This window comes from Momordica charantia (assembly GCF_013281855.1).
Source record: "Momordica charantia cultivar OHB3-1 chromosome 5 unlocalized genomic scaffold, Mcharantia_2.0 BLBB01000005.1, whole genome shotgun sequence".
Classification (NCBI taxonomy): Eukaryota; Viridiplantae; Streptophyta; class Magnoliopsida; order Cucurbitales; family Cucurbitaceae; genus Momordica; species Momordica charantia.
Window position 1 is genome coordinate 23,032,489 of NW_028275163.1, and position 21,302 is coordinate 23,053,790.

Here is a 21,302-nt window from a genome sequence, read left to right on the forward strand (position 1 = left end):
AGTTCTTAATATTAGTTGAATGCCCGGTTCTCCAATAAATCAACCTATAAGATTAAATTTTAAGTTTAACCTCTAAATTTTTGAGAGTTTTGTTTATAAAATTATGAACTTTCAAAGTGTGTCTTACAAATTCTGTAAATAAAATCTAAATTTTTTCTATATATGTGTTTCTCACTTGTACCAAGTTAATATACTTCCAATATGATATTTAATAAGTTTTTGAACTTTAGAAAGTCGGGTTGACCCTTCAAGCCGAATTCTATGATCGAGAATGCTGTAATAAGAAATTGATGGATAGTTGATAGAAACTTATTCAACCATTTTTCTATTTCACTCGAGGAGGAGCCCCCATCCAAAAAGCCAAGAAATGAAGAGTCAATACTCCATATTCTAGATTTTCAATTTTATATTTAATAAGTTTCGAATATTAAAAAATGTTTAATAAAATTGAAATCTATTACGAAAATTCACATGACTATAATAAATAACTTGAAAGTGACAATCAAATAAGAAAAAAATCAGTGACTCGGTGAGACAGAAAATTGTGAATGATCAATGTGTGTAATGTGAGAGAACATGAGGTGGGGGCACCTGAAATTGTGGATGAGATTTTGGATATCATCTTCATTTTTCTCTGAACACACAGTTTCAGAAGAAGTTTTAGGAACCCAGAATTCATAACTGTCACTAACCAACCCGGATGGAGCTCTTCCTTCTTCTTCCTTCCTACAAACAAAACCCAACTATTTTCCAGAAGCCCTTTAACCCCTTCGCCATTATCGGTGTCTCTCTCTCTCTCTTCCCTGTTTTCTTTTTCTGGGTCTCTTTAAAACTGAGTGATTCTCTCTGAATCTGCAGGGAAGAGACGTCCATCTCGTTTCCCTTGTCGCTGCTCGTTATCATCCCCACATCAAGAACCTTTAGAACAACCCAAAGAATCGGTGCGGTGTGACGGAAGGAGGGCATTGATTGGTTCTTTCCTCTCGGCGGGTATCTCTATAATTTCTGCTGCACTGTCTTTAGAATTTGTAGATGGTTGTCGATGTTGTTGGATACGTTTTGAGTCTGTGGCATTTATGATGTAGAATGTTCTTGTTGCTGCTGGATTTTCTGATCCTATTCATTAGGAAGTTTAATTTACAGTTGTAATGAAATCTGGAGCCATAATTAACTGTTAAATGTCTCTTTCAAATTGATATGTACTAAGTTTTTAGGTAGTCGATCCTAATACAGAGACGACTGGAAATGAGATGGTTGCTGGCATCCACCACAAGGTAGACCATGGTCTCTCCAGTCACGGGCCTAGAGAAATCTCTCTCTTACAAAGAGGAGTAACACGCCATCTAAGGGAGTTACAAAAAACTTCTCGAACTGGATATGAGAGAAGAAAAGCTATAGTAATGAGAAAGGGGAACAAGATCATAGTATCTATATGATCAAGTTCTTGGGTTTTGGAAAATGGAAATGAGTTTAAGAAGAGGTGTCTTGCAGCATTACTATTTGATTCAGACGCATTTCAAATGATATGCATGCTTCATTAATAATGAAAACTACAGTGCTAAAAGAGATGACATTCTTACAAACAGGGTAAATACCTATAAATGTGTGCAGATTGCATAGTTGGGATTTAATCCATGATTGGTACTGTTGTTACGAAATTGGTAATAACTATTATTCATTCTTTTCCTCCTCAGCTGATAAGTTCAACACTTGTTCTACAATTCTTGCACCATTCATACGTAGATTCCTAATTTGTTTGTTTTTTGAGAATCCTCCATTTGTTTCAGCTGCTGGCATATATTTCTGCAATGTGGCTGAGGCTGTTAGCACAAGTAGAAGGGCTGTAAGTTTCTCTTTTTCTGCCTTTATTTCCTTTCTTTTTTTTTTCTTTTGCCCTTTTGATTCGTAATGAATAATTTTAGCATAATTTTGGTGTTTTTTCCATGGAGTGTTAGAAAAGCTTCTACTTTTACAGTTAAGAGGAGCAAAAATACCTGAAAGTGAATTTACAACTCTCCCAAATGGTCTCAAGTAAGTTTCATTACCATTATTATAAAATTTTCTCCTTTTTATATTATTTTTCTCATCTCTTTTGTAGTTCTTTATTGTCTCTTATGATGTTTTAATCCTTTAAATAATATGCTGATGCATCATCGGTGTCGGTGATGATAATCTACACAAAGTTCTAAAATTTCTTCTATTGGAATAACTCCCATTTGGAGATTCTCTTTCTTATTAAATATTCTAAACTCATCTTGCTAATTCTAAGATGGGGTTGGAACTTGGTTGTGGTCTTGTTTTTCTGCAACATATGCTGAAACTCAGAAAATAAATGTATCCTTCAGGTACTATGATTTGAAGGTTGGAGGAGGAACTAAGGCTGTGATTGGATCCCGTGTTGCAGTACGGTTGTGAGCTAGCTGTATTTTTATATTCTTCTAACAAGTTTTCTTACCCACTTTTCGAAAAGAAACAGAACGGCTAATATATCGACCATGTGTAAAGACCATAAATCTTTGAACACGGAGAATTATGCACAAAATGCACATATCTTGTTCCTGATTGATACTTCTAAGATGCCACCTTTTAGAAGAATAACTTCCATATCATTCTGGAATGTTTGTTTATTCTCTCCTGAAATGTTAGACAACCCGTGAGTCTTCTGATGGAATCCAATGCTGGACCCGAGAAAATTACACTCTGGTTCAATTTGCCCCCACTGCGGCAGTAAATGCTTGCTCTTATTTTTACCCTCGAGAAAGTTCTTTTATTTATTCTTTTTATACAAAAAAAAAAAGAAAGAAAGAAAGAAAGAAAGAAAAAAAGAAAAACACACACAGACACAAAGTTTTGATTGATATTTTATAGAAACAAATCGACAAAACCTTGATTAGATCAAAACTTTACTTCCAACAGTACTTTTGTTCTTGAAATTTTGATTCTTTCAGACCAAATTCCCCACATCAAAGAATTTAACCAATATTGACCCATAGCATTCCATGGCCACAAAAGAAGAATGAAGAAATTGTTCTAGCCTTGAAATTCTCGAGAAAGTTCTTTGGTAAATTATGACTGGTAATCAATAAATTTTGTTACATCTCAAGTCTGTTTCTATTCTTTAGCCTGTAAAGCATGTCGGTGCATACTTAAGCTCTCCTATTTGATCCAAAATTCTGTGTTCTAAGAAGATCAACCAAGGTCCAATTTTGTGGGGTGGGGTCACAAAAACTAACTTGATGCCATGGATTATAAAAATATAATGTGTCATTTTGTAGGTTCACTATGTGGCTAAATGGAGAGGGATCACCTTTATGACAAGTAGACAAGGGCTTGGTGTTGGTGGAGGAACGGTAAAATTAACCAAACCAATTTATAGTTTTTTTAAAAGTTAACCCTTTTAAACAATAAGAGTACTCAACACTTTTAACAACTTTATTCAGATCTTATGATAGTGTAAGTGTTTTGGTTATTTCCATAATATTACAATTTTGCTTTTAAGTGGGCATGCTTGAATTGCTGCAGCCTTATGGATTTGATGTAGGCCAATCAGAAAGAGGAACAGTCCTCAAGGGATTGGATCTAGGTGTTCAAGGCATGAGGGTGGGAGGCCAGGTGAGATACCAATTGAGAATTGATTAACTGAGGACTCATTACAAAAGCCTACTGATTTTCAGTTTTTGGGTTTAGCTGAATTGCTTCATCTGATTTTTCAGAGATTGCTTATAGTTCCTCCTGAGTTAGCTTATGGAAGCAAAGGGGTTCAGGAAATTCCTCCAAATGCAACAATAGAGGTAACTTTCTTTACCTTTTGCCAGTCTTGTATTTGTTCATAAGTAGCAAGCCTAGGTGAAAAGGATTTTTTCATTCTTGTTTCAATGGTAAAAGAAATCATTATTTAAAGAACTTCTATCTAGTAGAAAGGGGGAAAAGAACCACAAGAACATTTTTACCTACTTTTTTACTGTTCAACTATATGGATTTACTGTTGTGACGCCTTTGGATCTGTAGTTGGATGTGGAATTGCTAGCCATCAAACAAAGTCCATTTGGGTAAGTAGTGGTGCTTGATATTCTTCAGTGTTTAGGTGGATTTTCTTTTCTACTATGATTATTTTTACCCCTTTTTTGTGCATGTAGGTCTCCAGTAAAAATCGTTGAAGGTTAAGTGAAAAGAACTATGCTGGCCCGATCAGCACGATGTCTTGGTGATATGGATTAACAAATATTGGAAGTACAAGAGTTGGTGCTGAAGGGAGATTTTACCTGGTTTGAGCCTTCTTTATTCAACCAAATATGTCCATGGCCATTATGTTTAATATTTAATTTTTATTGAAATAATAAATTAATTCTCATATCTAATGAAATATCATTTGTACTTTATGGAAAGCAACTGAGAGAGTTGGTAGTGCAGGTTCCATTAGAATACAGAATACCTTGTTTAATATTATAAACTTTCTGGTTTTCTTTATTGTCATGATTTGTTGCTCAATTATGTTAAAAAAGAAGAGATGAGAATTTTTTAGGAATTTGGAAGCCATTTCTGGAAGTAGCTTGCCTTATGGGGACAAATGCATCTAGAAAAACCTCCTTTATTGTCACCATTCAAGAGGAATCCACCAGTCTATATAAAGCCAAAACATCTTATACAGATTCTATCTCCCACCTTTTCAATGTTCATGTCTTCCTACTTTATTCTCTAGCTCCGTCCTCCATTTACGCCACCCTCGATCCAATTTGTTCCATAAATCAGCTCTTCCTCATTTGGACCTTTCATTCGTGGCAACTATGAAGAACCCAACACCGTGTTTGTTTGGAAGCTACCTTTTCTTTCTTCTGTTCTCTGGTCACTGCTGCTATTCCCAGAAAACCTGCCCAAGCTGTGGCCCCCTTGAAGTTCCTTATCCTCTGAGTACCAATCCCAACTGTGGTGACTCGGACTATACTCTCCGCTGTGATACTCACTCACAGAAACTCTACTTCAATGCGCTCAATGGAAGTTCATATCTTGTAGTCAAAATCAACGCTTCGAGTCAACGTATGGTGATTCAACCATCTCCATGGGTTCCTGGCTCCTGTGTTACTCAAGACATGTTGGTCAGTGAAGGCCTGTGGTTAAACCAATCACTTCCTTTTAACATCACTTCATCCAATACAGTTTTCCTCTTGAACTGTTCGCCTCGGCTGCTGGTCTCGCCTCTCAATTGCACTCCTTCTAGTCTCTGTCACCACTACTTGGCTAGTTCAGGACGAGTTGATGAAAAAAGAGCACTTCAGTGTGGAAGTGTTGTTGACCCTTGTTGTACCTTCATCCCTGGTGGTATGCCTTCAGCATATAAAATAAGGCTTCATAACTCAGGCTGTAGAGCATTCAGAAGCATCCTTCATCTGGATTTAGAAAAGCCTGCAAATCAGTGGGAGGAAGGTTTAGAAATTCAATGGGCTCCTCCACCTGAACCAATTTGCAGAACTCAGTCTGATTGCAGTGGGGCATCAGATTGTCTTCCTACTGGTGGTTCCAATGGACGTTCCCGTTGCTTTTGCAGAAAGAGCTACTATTGGGATCATATTCTCGGAACGTGCCTAAGAATGAATAGGAAGAGCATGGTTGGACTCAGTATAAAGCTCTCGGTATGTCTGGTTTCCTTTTTCATTCTAGCTGTGGTTATAGCTCTAATTACAGTACGGAAGTCCAGAACTTTCAGTAAGCAGGAAAAGCTCTGTAAAGAAAGAGAAGATATACTGAGTTCAAGCAATGGTGGGAGACCAGCCAGGATGTTTCATCTGAAGGAGATGAGGAAAGCAACAAATGAATTTTCGAAAGACCGGGTTCTAGGGAGCGGTGGCTTTGGAGAAGTTTACAAAGGTGAACTCCAAGACGGGACTGTTGTAGCCGTGAAGTCAGCTAAAGTGGGCAATCTAAAGAGCACCGAGCAAATACTCAACGAAGTTGGAATACTATCTCAAGTGAATCACAAGAATCTTGTAAGGCTTATAGGTTGCTGTGTGGAAACTGAGCAACCATTGATGATATATGAATACATTTCCAATGGCACCCTCCATGACCATTTACATGGTAAGTTCTCCACTTTCTTAGACTGGAAAAAAAGGCTAAAAATTGCTTCACAAACTGCTGAAGCATTAGCTTATTTGCATTCAGCTGCCTACCCTCCCATCTATCACAGAGATGTCAAGTCAACAAATATACTCTTAGATGATAACTTCAATGCAAAAGTTGCAGACTTTGGACTTTCTAGATTGGCTTTGCCAGGAATAAGCCATGTTTCAACTTGTGCACAGGGTACTTTAGGTTACCTTGACCCGGAATACTATCGAAATTACCAATTAACAGATAAAAGTGATGTCTACAGTTTCGGGGTCGTCCTGCTTGAGCTTTTAACCTCTCAGAAGGCCATAGATTTCACAAGAGCTGAAGACGGTGTCAATCTAGCAATCCACGTCATCCAACAAGTGCATAATGGTGCGTTCATCGACGCCATCGATAAACAGCTTCTCAGCAACGATCCTCCCAGCAACATTCTGATCTGTGTGAAACACTTCTTGGAGCTCGCACTCTCCTGTTTGAGGGAGAAGAAATCTGAAAGGCCTTGCATGAAGGATGTGCTCCAAGAACTCGAATACGTAACCCAGATATTGGATGGTCCAGAAACAGTTGCAGAAGAGCGTAATTGAAGTCTTAGACTGCTAGATTTGATGCTAATCTTTGCTATAATCTTTCAATATTCGTAGTAAAAATGATATGGGAAGGAGATGGGAGATGCCAATGATGGATTCTGGAATGGTAAGAAAAGAAAAAGAAATACAAGTTGGGATCAGATGCTAACTTTGTGAAGCAGAGAATGTGGATTTGGATTTTCAAAGACATTTTGATGAGGAGAATCCATGGGGATTTAGAATGGGTAGCTAAAAACAAACTTTTTTAGGAATTTTTCTGGGAAGTGTGATGGTAGTTATATCCCTGGTGTTCTATTGTTGTGCATTTTCTTGCATATCAACATCAAAATTTGGTCCACTTTGCATTTTGCTTTTTCTTTTTTCCCATAGAAAACAGCCACTCTGCTAAATGAATCACCCTTTCTACTCTGAATAGACTCAAATATTCATTCAATGCCATCAATTCTTTCGTTTTTGTCCAAACTCTCCCTCCCCCACCAAATGAAAAGGCGTATTTACCACCAGCTAATTAAGAATTTTCACAGGGATAAAAAGGTCATTTTCTTTCTCTAATTGCATTGCTTTTGGTAAATTATGTAAAAGTTTGACACATAAATATTGAAGTATAAAAAATACATGGCTAATATCGTAAAAATGATTACAACTAGCCAATCTAAGTCTAACTCGATTGATTAAGACATGTATCTCAAACTAAAAATCATATTTTGAACTTCCACCTCCTCACGCAAAAAAGTAGAAAAAGGTTACAACTATAATAATCAAGGTTTTTCTCCTTGTAAGGTCACCGTTGTAAAACTTTGCTTCTATTTTAAAAATTATAAATAATTTTATTTTTGTAAAGATATTGTAACAAGTGGATTATAAGATTTACAAAAGAATTTTAAATTTTCAAAGAAATTTCTAAGAATTTCCTCCAAAATTTATAAGTAAATGTGAATGTGAAAACCCCTCATTTCCCCCTTCTTCATAGTCCACAAATCCCCCTCCCCTTTTCTTCCATCGAAACCTCCCACCCAACCCAACCCATGATCACGACATCTCTCTGGAGCATTGTTTCCTCATCAATGGTAGCCGTCATCGAGCATTGGGAAGAAAAGGAGAGGAAATTTGTGTAACTAAAAGTATATTTTACCCTAAAAAAAAAAAAGTATTTGCCAAAACTATTTTTAAAACATTAAGTTTCAAGAGACTCTTACTCTAACATCTAATAAAATGTTTTCATTGTTTTCAACACATGCTATTTATGATAATATATATATATATATATATATATATATATATATATATATATATATATGCATGTTGAAATTACTATTCACAAGCTTATTATTTTTATAATTAAAATAAAAAAGAACACCCACGCAAACACAAAAAGAGACTTTTTAAATAAATCTTAAAAAAAAAAACTTCTTAAAAACAATAATTATTCAACTATAGTCAGAATTTTATTTAAAAAGAAAACAATAATATTTTTAAATACTTTTACAAGAAGCCTTTTCATTTTTTGATAATTTCTTGATATAATATATTACGTAATGCTAATGCTATTTCTTATTAATTGTATTTACCACATTAGAAGAAAAGTATTGTCTTCCACAAGAATTGACCAAGACTAGTATTCACACTTTTATAAGTACAGGACGAGAGATCGAACTTACAAGCTCTTGGTTGACGATATAGACAAATTATCGCTAAACTATAACTTTGACAATCACATATTTTCGTAACATAATCAAACGAGTATTTAGAAATAATAATAGAAAACAAAAAAAAAATAATAGTAGTAAGATCCAAGCTCCTATTAGATGTGCTGTTGGCTTTTCGGCCATATGAATAAAAAGCACTTTTTTAAGAATGGGATTAGTCAAAAGCAATATGATAATCTAAACTTTGATAGCTGCAACATTAACTAAATATCAACTGCTTTATGAATGTGGGGTTTAAGAATTATGAATGCTAAAATGGAAAATGGTTCTTTTTTGGCAATTTTTCCACTACCAAACCATATAGAAATGTGGACTACTAACTTGGCCACCCAATATTATCACCTGATCAATATTTAAATGAGAAAAACTAGAACCAAAGTGTGACAGCATAAACAAACAAAAATTGGGAATTGAACAGCAGCCAAAATAAAAAATAAAAACAGAGAGAGATAAAGGATGGAGCATCAAACCTGGCAGCTGGGAAGGAGAAATGCCTGAAGCAATAGTTTCAAAAATTTCAGGACCTAACTATTGTGTATTTACAGCTTTGTATGTCACATCATTAACTTACAAGGAAACTTTGGCAGTGGTTGCTTTTTAATTTAGTTGATGAAGTAAAAAACCGAGATACCTTGAAAGAGATTGCAACAGAGCAACATGCACCTTTGCAACTCGATAACTGCCATGACCAACCTTGTGTTACCTGCGATAACGATATCGTTTAAAGTTGAAATATACGTGCAAAATTCCACGCTCAAACGTGCACTTAAACCCCTTCTTATGAGAGTACTCCCATTCTTTGTTTACAATTCGGAATGCCTGTAATAGGATTAAGGAAAATGTTGTTGAGTATAAATAAATACAATAGAGTTAAATGTCAAAGAAATCAATGGCAGATTAAAAGAAGACTTACAATATCCTCATACGGTGGCCCCGCATGGAACCTGATGATACATGTCTCGCTGCTGTTTCCATCCTTCTCAATGGTGTAAGTTGGAGCCTTGGTCTTGTCAACAAGGTCTGGATAGAAGATGTTAAATTTGTATCCTTGCACAATTTTTGGAGGTGGGTTGTCGTGATCGTAGTGAGTCTGGTTGTATTTGTTCCACTCATATCCTGTGTGAACCCGATTGAAATATTTCGGTTTTCTTGGACGGTATTTATCATGCCACCAATAAACCTGCATGTTTTTCAGGGGCGTGAGTAAAGGTCTTCGTAGAAAATGTAGGAGCATAAAAAACGATATGAAGCAGAGAGATAATGGGAACGAGAGGGCACCTGTGAATCCAGGTTCACTTCAGCACCAGATCCGAAAACTGCATCACCTTCCTCCATGACCCCCATGGCTTTTGAGGCTTTCAGCTCAAAATTATCCTCTGGCGGCACGGGAGGTTTCGTAGCCATTGCTTCTTGAATCCGTCTCTGCTGTTCTTCTAAGACAGCCATACGTTTCCGTTCCTGCAAAATTTGACAACTTATAACAATCTAACTTTTGACATTCAAAACAATATATAGATAGTAAATATAATATCTGCAGAGATACCAGTATGGCCCTATCCTCCTCAGGGTCAACCGCCTCTTCATCTTCATCACCGTGCATAAGTTCTGGTGAGAATGACCCTGCCTCTTGATTCTCTTCTTCCTCAAGGAGGTTTGGCGAATATGCTTGGGTTTCTAGAAGAGCAGAAAAGTTATATATATTGGCAGAATTTAGACATAATGTAAAATTACGGGTTGCAAGATAAAGACTCTGAACCATACCTATAATTTGCTCATTATCATCATCATCTTTCACTTGTAAAGAATGATCCGCATCCATCTCGACTTCTTGCTCCATCTTATCTTCATTCTCATCCTCTAAAGGCTGCTCAAGATGTAGAAGATGCTCGTGCAGTTTTTTCGTATGAATTTCCTTCAAGCAAGCCTGCATATGAAAAACTATAGTGAGCCTCATTCATTAGCTTCAAAAGAAGAACAGAGGAAATACAAAAAGAACATCAAACAATGAATACCTTGGCCTTGTATATATGAAGGCGCTTAACAACAGCCTCCCAGTACTCAACCACCTTTGCCGTTCCAGAACGCATCTGTGACTCGATCTGTGATTGTAAGGCCTCCAATTCACCATAAGTCTTTCCTTCCAAAAGATTTTTCACATCTGTCTCAATGCTAGAATGCAGACCCCTTTCTTCTGCAAGCAACTCAGCAGGAGGCTCCTCACCACGGACTCTAGCTCTATCCAGAGCATCCTTTTTTCGAGCTTCAGCTAGTTCCCAATCACAAACCACAAGAAGTGCCTGTTAAATTGCACACAGCAAGACATTGTTTAGCTTGGCAGACGGATGGTACAACTTACTCAGACCTGAGACGGACTGAACCAACCAACCACCCCCCCCCCCCCCCCCAATCTCGTGATAGCAGTATTAAAATTTAAAAACTTGCTTAAAGCACAACAAACATTCAGCCTCAACCCTCAACCTCAAGTTACCAGGCATCAGTTTAACAAACATCACAAGGTAGTGTCTACAAATACTAAAATTGGCCGTAGAGTTGCTAAATAAAAAACAGAAGCTCTAGTCAAGTAATGATTTTAAGGGAACTACAAAAAGATTTATTAATATCGAGTAAAACAATATCCGATGGTGTATAGTAGATTGACAATATAAAAGGAAAGGTTTAGGGTAAAATTTCAAGTTAACTAATTCAAGGACACATAGAGAACACCCTCTTAATATGTACATGTTGCTCTGTCAAAGGTCGGGGTCAAGAATTAGTTGCTGACACTCCATTGAGACTTGTAATTCGACATAAAACCTCTTCAAAGAATAAATAGGAAAACCAATAAATATTTTCACCTCCCAATACTCGATATGTGTAGGTGTTGCCCTGTCCATATCAAGATGCATTTTGATGTCATCCCGAAGCTCTTCCATTTCTTTCACTGTCAAGCCCTGCATCATACATGCCAGTACCAATTTGAGAAGTCAATCGAATTTTTATACATATCATATGTGCCTGTAGTTGGAAAAAATAATATTTAGAAACTAAACCAAAATGAAAATATAGAACAAAACCAGCCCTTAAAAATATGAAGACTTCAGTCACTTATGACCGCATGGATTTCACTTAAAAATTAAAATAAAAGGAGAGTTAATAGCACACTTGATGTCAAGAAAATTCCCATTTAGAAATAGCCCATATTCGAAGTGAGAACAAGTTTGCTACCACAATTGGAAAAGAAAAATTGAGAAGATCAAACAGAGTGAGAAAAAAAAAATGCAGATGAATAAGAAAAGCTTCTGTTCATAACTCTTAAAGATGTAAAGCCCTTTCCTCCTGCTCTAAACAAAGAACAGGAATAGGTTGCATACGAGACCATCACCTAAGAAGAACATAGTTAATTTGTAATAATTTAATTCTTCAGTAACAACTGGTATTTGAACAGAAAACACAAGTAATCCACAGGGAGAACTTTAAGAACGACCATAAGCTTTATAACCAGAGAGACATCTACCTTGAATACAGTGTATGGCTCATCAATTACTATATCAAAATCATCTGATCCATTCAGTTGTTTGGATAGAATATCTATAGGCTTCGAACGCCCATCACGAACTCTTATCTCTGATCTGACTTTGCTTTGATCAAAATGAAACTGTGGGCCAAAAACTTCACCATGAGTAACTGTCCAAGGGGGTCATGTACAATAAAAGCACAACACATAATGGAAAACCACATACAAAGGAAACATAAAAGAGTACACGGAATGTAATAGCAAGTGAGCATACTACCTCTTCTTCCTTTTTCTCCCAATCCTGGAACTCAGCGCGAGCACGTTCTCTAGCTAGCAATGCCTGTAGCAGAAAAAAAAGAGTTAATACATGAAAGAAAACTTACCGCACTTGCAAATTGACAAGAGCTATCTAACTAAAATAAAAGAAAAATAATAATGAATATTTGTGCGACAATCTGATTACCATTTCTTCCTCATGCTGCGCTTTTTCAAGAGCCCTTTCCTCCCTCCTCTTTTTCACCTTTTCAATCTCAGCCTACATTGTAAATTCAAACGTGCAATGAATACAAATAGTGCATAATCACACATCAATTCAAAGACTTCAGCATTGCATTAGTAGATCAATGGAATAAGAACTTTATTAAATCGAAAGTATGAATTGAAGGAAACTTGAACTCTTGAATGTAACCCTTCAAACCAACAACCAATTAGATTGTTATTAGAATGGAAATTTTTTTTGAACAAGATACAAAATTTCTATTGATAGAGGAAAAGGAACAAAATTGTTCAATGATACAAACTCCCACGTGAGTAAAAGGAAACAAAAAATAAGAAGACAGAGAATTTAAGGAGATGTAATAAAGGCATCCCAAGATGAACAAAAGCACCTAGGGCTTCCCTTTTAAGTGCAACCCCAAAATTCTTTTATTAAAAAAAATAAGAATAACAATTGTAGCCTTTTTCTACCATTTTTTTATTTGCAATTTTATTTGGTCTTTTTGTTTTGTTGGCTCGCTTTTACTGCAGGCTTTCTTTTTGACTTGGTTCTTATGTTCTTTCATTTATAAAAGTTTATTTTCTCATCAGAGAAAAAGAAATTATGAACATGGGGACTAGAAGCACATACCATTCTTTCTCTCTGTCTTTTTTTCTCGGCCTTCACTGAAAAGGCATCAAGCGGTACACCTTGGGTAACATCACGCTCAATTTTCTTTCGCCAAACAAATCTGCAGATTAGGTTGTCACGGACTCAGAAACAATTTCAAACTACCATGTAATAGTATCTGGCTTTGAAATTTTCTGAGTTATCAAACCATTGGTCAACCAAGAATACAGAGAAGAAGTGAATTCACTAGAATATACATTGAAATTTTAACAACATAAACCTCCCATAAATCCCCGGCAACTAGCTAAAACTCCAAGAAGATAGGTATGGCGCTAAAATCAAGCACTAAACCTGAATACTTCTTCATCGAACTGTATAGCTTTTATAATAAGAGGGGCACTAGAATTATATTCACCAGAATGAATAGATTTGATCAAGCATTTTTGTCAGTGAAATATTACAATCAGAATGAAAGTGCCCGTGATTCCAGTGAATATTGTACGCACATTCGAAAACCAATTACAATCAGACTGCAAGTGCCGTATACGGACCATTCTATGTACAACAGTACAATCCGGGCAACGAGTTTTGCAATTTTAGCAAACACAAAAAAGATAAAACCACTCACTTTTCATTCAGATTGGAATCGCCAAAGGGATTCGAATCGTTGGAATAACCAGAAACTGTCTGCGACTTCAATTTCTTTGCAACTCGCAAGGCCTATACAATAGAGAAGAGTATAGTAGATAATAAAATTAGTACGAAAACTCCAAAAATGAAAAGATTTATGAAACTCTATAAATCAACGAAACTAACCAAAGTACACTAAGGAAACAAAACATAACCATATCGAAACCTTTTTCTGCGCTTTCTTGGCCAAGTATTCGCTAATCTCCTCTTCGGTAACTTTCCTCGAAGACTTAATCTTCTTGCGACCTCCATCGTCGCTGCCATCACTTTCATACGAACTATCATCTCCGGAATCCCGCCCGCGCGAGGAGTTCCGTCGCCTACTCCGGTGGCTGCTTCTGCTACCACCGCCACTTTCCCTGCGCTTTCTGGAGCTCGCCACAGGAGATGAATCACGGCTGTCCGTCTCGTCGGAATCAGATTCAGAGTCGTAGGACCTTCTTCGGCTGCGTCTCTTGGAAGATGACGTCTTCTCTCTCTTCCTCTCACTGCTTCGGCCGTGGGTACCCATACTGCAGAGAGAATATCAATCGCGGCACGCCGCCGGTCCGTCACCGGAGAAATCAGCAATCGCCGATCACGCCCTCTTGTGACTACGAGGATCCGACCAGAGAGAAATTGATTGGAGTTGCAGTTAGGGTACCGTTTCGATCAATCCGACCCGGTTTATCTGTTCTCTTTCCCCACCTTTTTTCATCTTTTTTTTTAAATAAGATAAATGTGAAATTAAAAGTTAAAAAGATGATAACAAATTTCTTTTAGTCCAATAACGGGTAAGGATTTGAACTTTAATCAATAATCCTTTAATCAATTGAGGCAAATTTCTAATAGATTTTTTAATGTTCAAAATTGTATCAGACTATACTTTAAACATTTTTTAATAAATATTTGTATATCAGCATATTTATTTTAAGTATATTTAGTAAGTGTTTGGTGACATCCATTTAAATAAATGGAAGTACTAGTAAAAAGATGAAATGATTAGATATATATTATAAATATTTGAAACTACAATGACTTAAAGACATTTTTTACTTGTTAAAAACATCATAAAGGTAAAATCTAGGACATTAATTTAGTTTGTCCAATTATCTCAATATGTAATGATTTGCTTTTTTTATTTTAAATGATTCTAGAATTGGGTGGATTTCAATTTTCAAATAAATTTTGATGTTTGTAAATGAAAAAGATAATTCAAAATCATGTTCTTAAAAATTTTCCAGACCAAAACGGTAGAGTTTAGAAAAATTCACAATTTTTTTTTAATAATTTACTTTTTTTAGTTTCAGTTATATTTAACTGTCTCATATATTTATTTTTATATAAATAAATTAAAATTAAAAGACTCGATAATATATTAATGAACTTTTTATTTTCTCTCTACTCCCGACAAATATGAAATACCTGAACAAAAAGTTATATAGAAATTTAATTTCATAATAAATTTATACTTTTTAAAGTATCGCAATTTTTAACTTTGTTCTAAACATAACATAAGTATCTTTTTTGCTGTTACCTTGTAATGCTAGTTTCATAAAACTTTAAAGTCGTTTAATATATTTAAAAATATTTATTTATTTTATGCCTTAATAATACTAATTTTAAAAAATTCTAAATTATTGCTCATATTTCAAAGTATGTGATTTAAAATACTTTCTTGAACTTTCTCAATTTTAAACAAATGGTTTTCTAAATTAAATTTATGACTTAAATTCAAGAAATAACTTAATTGGTTAAGGTAACAAAAATTTCTGCCTAAATTACAATAAAACAACAAGAGTATGCACATGGGAGGGAAAAAAAAATGCTTTCTACTATTCTCAAAATTAGAAAACAGCGTTCAACAAATCCAATTTCCAAACAGAACAAACATCTTGACAGAAAAAAAAAATAGAGAAGAAAAAAAAAAGAGTACCACTAGACTAGTAAAGGGTTAGTAGTTCTAAGCAAAAGAAAGATTAAAATGTTCCTCAAAAAAATAAAATTGAAAAAAAAAACTGACTTCAAAAATCTGAAAAGAAAAAAACTCCTCTCCAGGCCAGAAATGGATTGGATTGTTCAGTATCAAAAATTTGACTCTCCCGGAACTTCGAGTTAAGCTCTCTAATAGCTAGAAGAATTCGCTGAGAAAGTGAATTAAGTGTTCGAGCAGTTTGTTTTTGCTTGCTTTCTTTCTTTCAGTTGACTGCAACCTCAGCTGATAAGTAACTACTGAGAGTGTCTTGGTTGGACATTTTTGTCTTGGAGATCTTAAGCACCTGCACTGCTTCTTCCACCTTTGCAGCCAAAGATTCAGGTGACTCCAACAGCAGCAGCAATTCTGTGTTGTCCATCTCCAGAAGCATCCCGGTAATTTTCGCGGCCAGCTCCGGCTGCAAGTTATGCATTTTCAGTTCTCAGAATCACACACCAAAATATTGTATAGGAGCATTCATATACATTTTCCAAGTAGCAGTAGCAGTTTTTTCAATGACAAACTAAAGATCTCTACAAATTTAAATATGATTCGACCGCACCGGTGTTACCTTGTGTTTCTGGACTAGTGGGTAGAGATGCTCCCCAAGGATCTGTTTTTGTTGGTCAGGGGGAGAGGCAGCCAGCATGCTGCTCAGTATTTGTGATCCCTGAGAGACATCTCCAACAGAACTAAAGGCAGCAGATGAGGGTCCAGAAGCTTTATTTGTTTCACGCGGGCGACCATTTGGGACATACTTAACCTGTCCAGTCCACTACAAAAGAAGCCTCAGAAGGTCAGATTTTGCAGTATAAATGGCAGGAACACCATAAAACAAGGCTTTGGAATGGTATTTGCCCGACTAAAATATAATCCGAATTAGTAACGGGGTCACTACAGTTGGAAAAAGAGAACCCCACAAGATTCTTAACAAATCATCAATATTCAGTCCAAAACACCTCTGTGGAAGTACCGAACATTACGGATTAACCAGAAAATTGAAAAGATCCCAAGACAGAATGAATCAAAAAGAAAAAACCATCCGGAGAAAGTCTATCCCACTCCAAAATCTTATGGCATAAATATTGATAGAACTATGGGACAAGTACAAGACATTAAAGGCAAGTGAATAATTTGTAGAAAGACCATGACAGTATACCGGTTGATTGCCGGATGATTTTGCAGTAACTACTGGATTGCTGTCCTGTGGATTTGGCATATAAGAGAGAGGCTGGGCACCATTTTGAGAAAGCACTTGCCCGTTCATTTTGCCTCTGTTTTGCCTTGGTTGCCTAGGAGCATTTGGAATCTGTGGAGTAAAAGTCTAGAGGCTAAGAAAATTGTGTTCAGAGATAAAGACAAAGTTCAACTAGAAACAATAATTCGGTTTTGCTGAAACAAAATGCAGAAACTGATGGCAGCAGAAGACATCTAGATTAGAAAAGTTGCAACTTACAACAGGTATAGGTGAAGGTTGAAAACCGACCGGTCGTGCTGGAGATGGAAAAGTATTAGCTCTCCATCCAGGCCTTAATCCTAAAGGCTGAAACATCAGACCTGGACGGGATGGTACTTGTGGAAGAACACCTTGTGCTGTGTAGTAATAAGGTGGGTATCCACCAGGAAAAAGCGGAGTTGATGGTCCTGCTATCCCCGCCAATCGTTGTGCAAACTGAAGCTTCAATTGTGCTTGTCTATCCTCTTTCCTTTGTGCTATGGCCACATAGAGTGGCTTCCGGTGGAACATGCATCCTGTGGGTATCCGAAGTCCAAAACCAGGTAAGGACTTAAAAAAACGACAGGTTGACACTAAACAATAAATAGATGCTGAATTCTAAATATCAAAGCTTAAACAAGATTGGCTATACCAGTTAATATGTTTTGTGCGCAAAATGAATGTTTTATTCACAATTCTGATCAAATAAAAAACAAAACAACAAAACACCGTAATTCGAAATGCATTTAAAATATTTTATATTAATAGAGCTATCAATTTACCATGCAAAGTGTTTACAGCTCTATTAGCTTCCTCAGGATTAGAGAAGCAAACAAATCCAAACCCTTTGTTTATTCCCTTGTCATCCCGCATAAGTTTTGATGAAGTGATTGTGCCACACTGACTAAAAAGTTCTCTGAGTTCTTCATCAGTTACATCATCATCAATATTCTTCACATACACATTCGAGCCCTACATTGTAGGAGATATTGTTAGGAGAAGACAGAGACTATAAGCATACCAAAAATGAAAATGACAAATCTTGGAAGCTACCTTGCATTTTAACATTTGCTCCTTACGTTTCTCTTCAAAATGTCGACGTAATATTTGCTCACGTTCTGACTTCTTCTGTGCCCTTGCAATGTAGATAATCTTTGAACCTAATAAATAGTAATCAATAGTGAAATTTAAAAAAAAAATACTCATTAGATTAAGTATAAGTTCAATAATCTAGCTGAGGCCAAAGAGGACAAAGATGAATTAGTACCAAGTTGTGATCCATTAAGTGCTTCCAGTGCCCGTTTGGCATCATCAGAGTTGTCAAAATTAATGAAGCCAAAACCCCTTGACATCCCATTCTCATCTTTTGAAATAACCAAGCTGGAAATTTTTCCAAACTCCGAGAATTTTTCCAGCAGAAACTCTTCCCCAACTTCTGGGTCCAGATTTTTTACATACAGATTCGTGTATTTAACATCAGGATTTGCCAAAACTCTCTCACTTTTCTTGACAAACTTTCCAACATATCTGTAACACGTGTACTTGTATGGTGAGTGTAAATTAATACACATAAATAAATATGCATTGCACAGTTACTAAAATTTGTTAATAATATGCATCATCAGATAATATTTCATGGCTTATGAAGTGAGAAAAGATCTGTATTTACATCTGCTTATCCCCAATGGTGAAACCATTCAGCGACTCTATGGCAGCATTTGCAGAATCCTCAGTCTCAAATTGAACAAAGCCATATCCTTTGCTCTTCCCATCATCGGATGTTGCAACTTTGCAGGACAGAACATTTCCAAATTTCTTGAATAGCTCTTGAAGTCCTAAACTATTGATTGAATCGCTCAAGTTCTGGATTGATTAGTCAAATTAAACGGAAAAAGAACAATACATCATTAAGCTGTAACTATACATATATGAAGAACGTGATATTAATTTTTCAGGTAAATAACACTCTGTAAAAACAGCAAAAACCTTAACAAACACATTTCCAATTCCGCTTTTTCTTGCATCAGCATCGCGATGCGACCACATGACTCGTATCACTTTGCCATTCAGCACAGTGTGATTCATTACCTCCATAGCATTGATTGCTGTTTTTAATCAGATAGACAGAGAAAGACAGTCACAAAATCATCAAAAAAAAATGGAACATCTAAGATATTATGCAAGAATTAATCACAGACAGCACCAGTTCCAAATAAGCAACAAATGGTGGATAAAAACATCTTACAAATGACCATTATGCCCCTTCCCAAATTCCCTTTAACCAAACAGAAGATGAGGCAAACGAAAAGAAAGTTGGAGTTAGCAAATAAATATAAAACCAGAATCCCTAACCGGCCTCTAATGAACCTAGTGAATAAAATAATTGCATTGTTCCAACAACCATGTTTTTTAATTATTTATCAAATTTCAAGATCGAGAAAAATAGTGAGCAAACGATCAAAACCACAGTAAAAATTAACTAATAAGACGTCCATGAATAATTCTACAGTAAATTGAAGAACAAAAAGAAGTTCATCCAAATTTCAATCAATACATTACATTGGTTATTTGAAATCTCAACGCAAGAAAGCAAGAAAAGAAGAAATCCAACGTTGTATCCCCGGATTAAAGGTAACCATCCATGTAATCAAACGATGAACGACAGGAATGAAAACATTGAATATACCATCTGGAGGAGAGATGAAATTGACGTAGCCATATGAGAGAGAGCGGCCAGTGGAGGAGTCTCTACAGATGCGAACAGAGGCGAGGCTCTTGAACTCAGAGAAAGCATCAAACAGCTGACCATCAGTGACATCAGGATGAAGGTCGCCAACGTAGAGGGAAGCAGGGGACACATGAACCGTCTGAGAAACCGCCATCATCGAAACTCTGCTATCGATTAAAGAAACGCAAAAACAAAACAGATTACAATCGAAAAACCCCAACACACAGGGAAACATCAAAAAGAACATATCGCAAACCTTAACAATGCCTGGGAATCGTTTCTTTTTCTTCTTCTTCTTCTTCTTCTTCTTCTTCCTCCTTCACAACTAGTATTTCTCCAGAAAATGCAGGGGACGATCGACGTACGTTTTCTTTAGAATCTGCTTGATTATTATTACGGAATAAATGCAGAGAGTGATGAAAAACAGATTGAAGGGAGGAAATTTCCGTTTCGGAAACGGGTTTTAGAGAGATTATGGGGAAGAAAGGGATTCTAGAGAGAGAGAGTACGATTCGAGAGTGAGATTGAGAGACGAGTGAGGATTTTGCATGGATGCAGAGCTTGAGCCGTTTGCTATAAAGATTCCTAGCATCGAATCAGCCCCACGCGCACCTTCGCGCGTGGGATCTACCTTCCGGTCGCTTGATTCTTTTTCCACAACCTTTTAGGAAATATTCGAAAAGGAATTTCTATTTTAAAGTATGACATGAAAATTAAAATTATCGTATTAATGTGTTGTATTACTTTATTTACTAAACAGAAATTAAATCGAAACGGCGCCGTATTGGGCACGATTGAAATATTATTTGCCGGTTTTTTGGGGTGCGAGTAATTCCTAATAGGGGACTGATACAGCCGGTAGACGGTAAAAAAATGAATATTTGGAATGTTCAACTGGGAAGCGTAAAAATAGGGGCATGTGTAAAAAAGAGGCGGGGTAAAATATGTGGGCCCCACAAACCCGTTAAGACTGCTTCAAAACTAATTTTTTTACCGGAAGATTTTGTTTATTTATTATTATTTTTTTAATATTACTTTTTTGGGAGGGAGAATTTTTATCGGAAGCTTTTTTATTGGGTCATGTGGTAGAGAAGAATCCTCTTTGGGAAAGGTTACAAAGTCAAAGATTGAATTATTTATTTATTTATTTGCGAAAAATAAACTTTTTTTTTCTCTTCGAGATTTAAGGAAAAACTTAAGCCAAATTTGTTTTGAATTTGAACAATCTTTTGGTAATTACTTTTTATTTTCCTTTTATTAAATTACTGATTTGACCCTCTCGTGATCTTGTTTTAATCACACTTTTTTTAGTAGACATTCAAACTCACACCCTCTTGTTGGAGATATATCCAATCACATTTATTTTGTTGGTTCATGAAACCTCACAAACTATTGATACCATTATAATAGGTTGTTTGGTCCAATACCAATTAAATAACAATTTAATTTGTGAACTTTAGTTTGTAGTGATTTAATATATGTATTTTTAAATTGGTAGCAATTTAGTCATGTAGTTTAAATTTGGTAATGATTTAACTTGGTTCAAATTTTGTTAAGTTTATTTTATGTAATTTTGCAAATAGTGGTTTTATTAATAAAAATCATGAAAATTCAATAGTTGCTATCGGCCGAGAGTTTGAATCTTAATCCCATATATTGCATTAAAATATATATCTTTGTCCAAAAAGATCTAGTAA

General features: G+C 35.9%; 4 protein-coding genes across 4 annotated transcripts; 2 read left to right on the forward strand and 2 right to left on the reverse strand.

The window, feature by feature from the left end:
• Nucleotides 1–549: 549 nt before the first annotated feature.
• Nucleotides 550–4,467, forward strand: LOC111014314 (FKBP-like peptidyl-prolyl cis-trans isomerase family protein). Its single transcript, XM_022288994.2, has 10 exons — nt 550–782; nt 859–990; nt 1,788–1,843; nt 1,976–2,031; nt 2,346–2,403; nt 3,276–3,350; nt 3,523–3,612; nt 3,714–3,791; nt 4,009–4,049; nt 4,137–4,467. The coding sequence occupies exons 1-10, from the start codon at nt 701–703 to the stop codon at nt 4,162–4,164; spliced, it is 696 nt and encodes a 231-aa protein (XP_022144686.1). The 5' UTR covers nt 550–700; the 3' UTR covers nt 4,165–4,467.
• Nucleotides 4,468–4,619: 152 nt separating this feature from the next.
• LOC111014313 (wall-associated receptor kinase-like 20) lies at nt 4,620–7,125 on the forward strand. The gene is made up of 2 exons (XM_088123952.1): nt 4,620–6,072; nt 6,157–7,125. The coding sequence occupies exons 1-2, from the start codon at nt 4,785–4,787 to the stop codon at nt 6,687–6,689; spliced, it is 1,821 nt and encodes a 606-aa protein (XP_087980078.1). The 5' UTR covers nt 4,620–4,784; the 3' UTR covers nt 6,690–7,125.
• A 1,751-nt stretch (nt 7,126–8,876) lies between these two features.
• LOC111014224 (cactus-binding carboxy-terminal, cactin) lies at nt 8,877–14,388 on the reverse strand. The gene is made up of 13 exons (XM_088123857.1): nt 13,874–14,388; nt 13,646–13,737; nt 13,039–13,138; nt 12,376–12,447; nt 12,190–12,252; nt 11,913–12,053; nt 11,254–11,349; nt 10,411–10,695; nt 10,160–10,322; nt 9,942–10,072; nt 9,677–9,856; nt 9,312–9,578; nt 8,877–9,217 (listed from the first exon to the last, which is right to left on the reverse strand). Exons 1-13 carry the CDS (start codon nt 14,216–14,218, stop codon nt 9,098–9,100), a joined length of 2,055 nt encoding a protein of 684 aa, XP_087979983.1. The 5' UTR covers nt 14,219–14,388; the 3' UTR covers nt 8,877–9,097.
• Nucleotides 14,389–15,517: 1,129 nt separating this feature from the next.
• PAB7 (poly(A) binding protein 7) lies at nt 15,518–20,244 on the reverse strand. The gene is made up of 11 exons (XM_022288879.2): nt 19,862–20,244; nt 19,564–19,769; nt 18,864–18,982; nt 18,547–18,740; nt 18,145–18,404; nt 17,931–18,037; nt 17,660–17,849; nt 17,118–17,413; nt 16,821–16,970; nt 16,233–16,436; nt 15,518–16,079 (listed from the first exon to the last, which is right to left on the reverse strand). Exons 2-11 carry the CDS (start codon nt 19,760–19,762, stop codon nt 15,885–15,887), a joined length of 1,914 nt encoding a protein of 637 aa, XP_022144571.1. The 5' UTR covers nt 19,763–19,769; nt 19,862–20,244; the 3' UTR covers nt 15,518–15,884.
• Between the last annotated feature and the right edge of the window lie 1,058 nt (nt 20,245–21,302).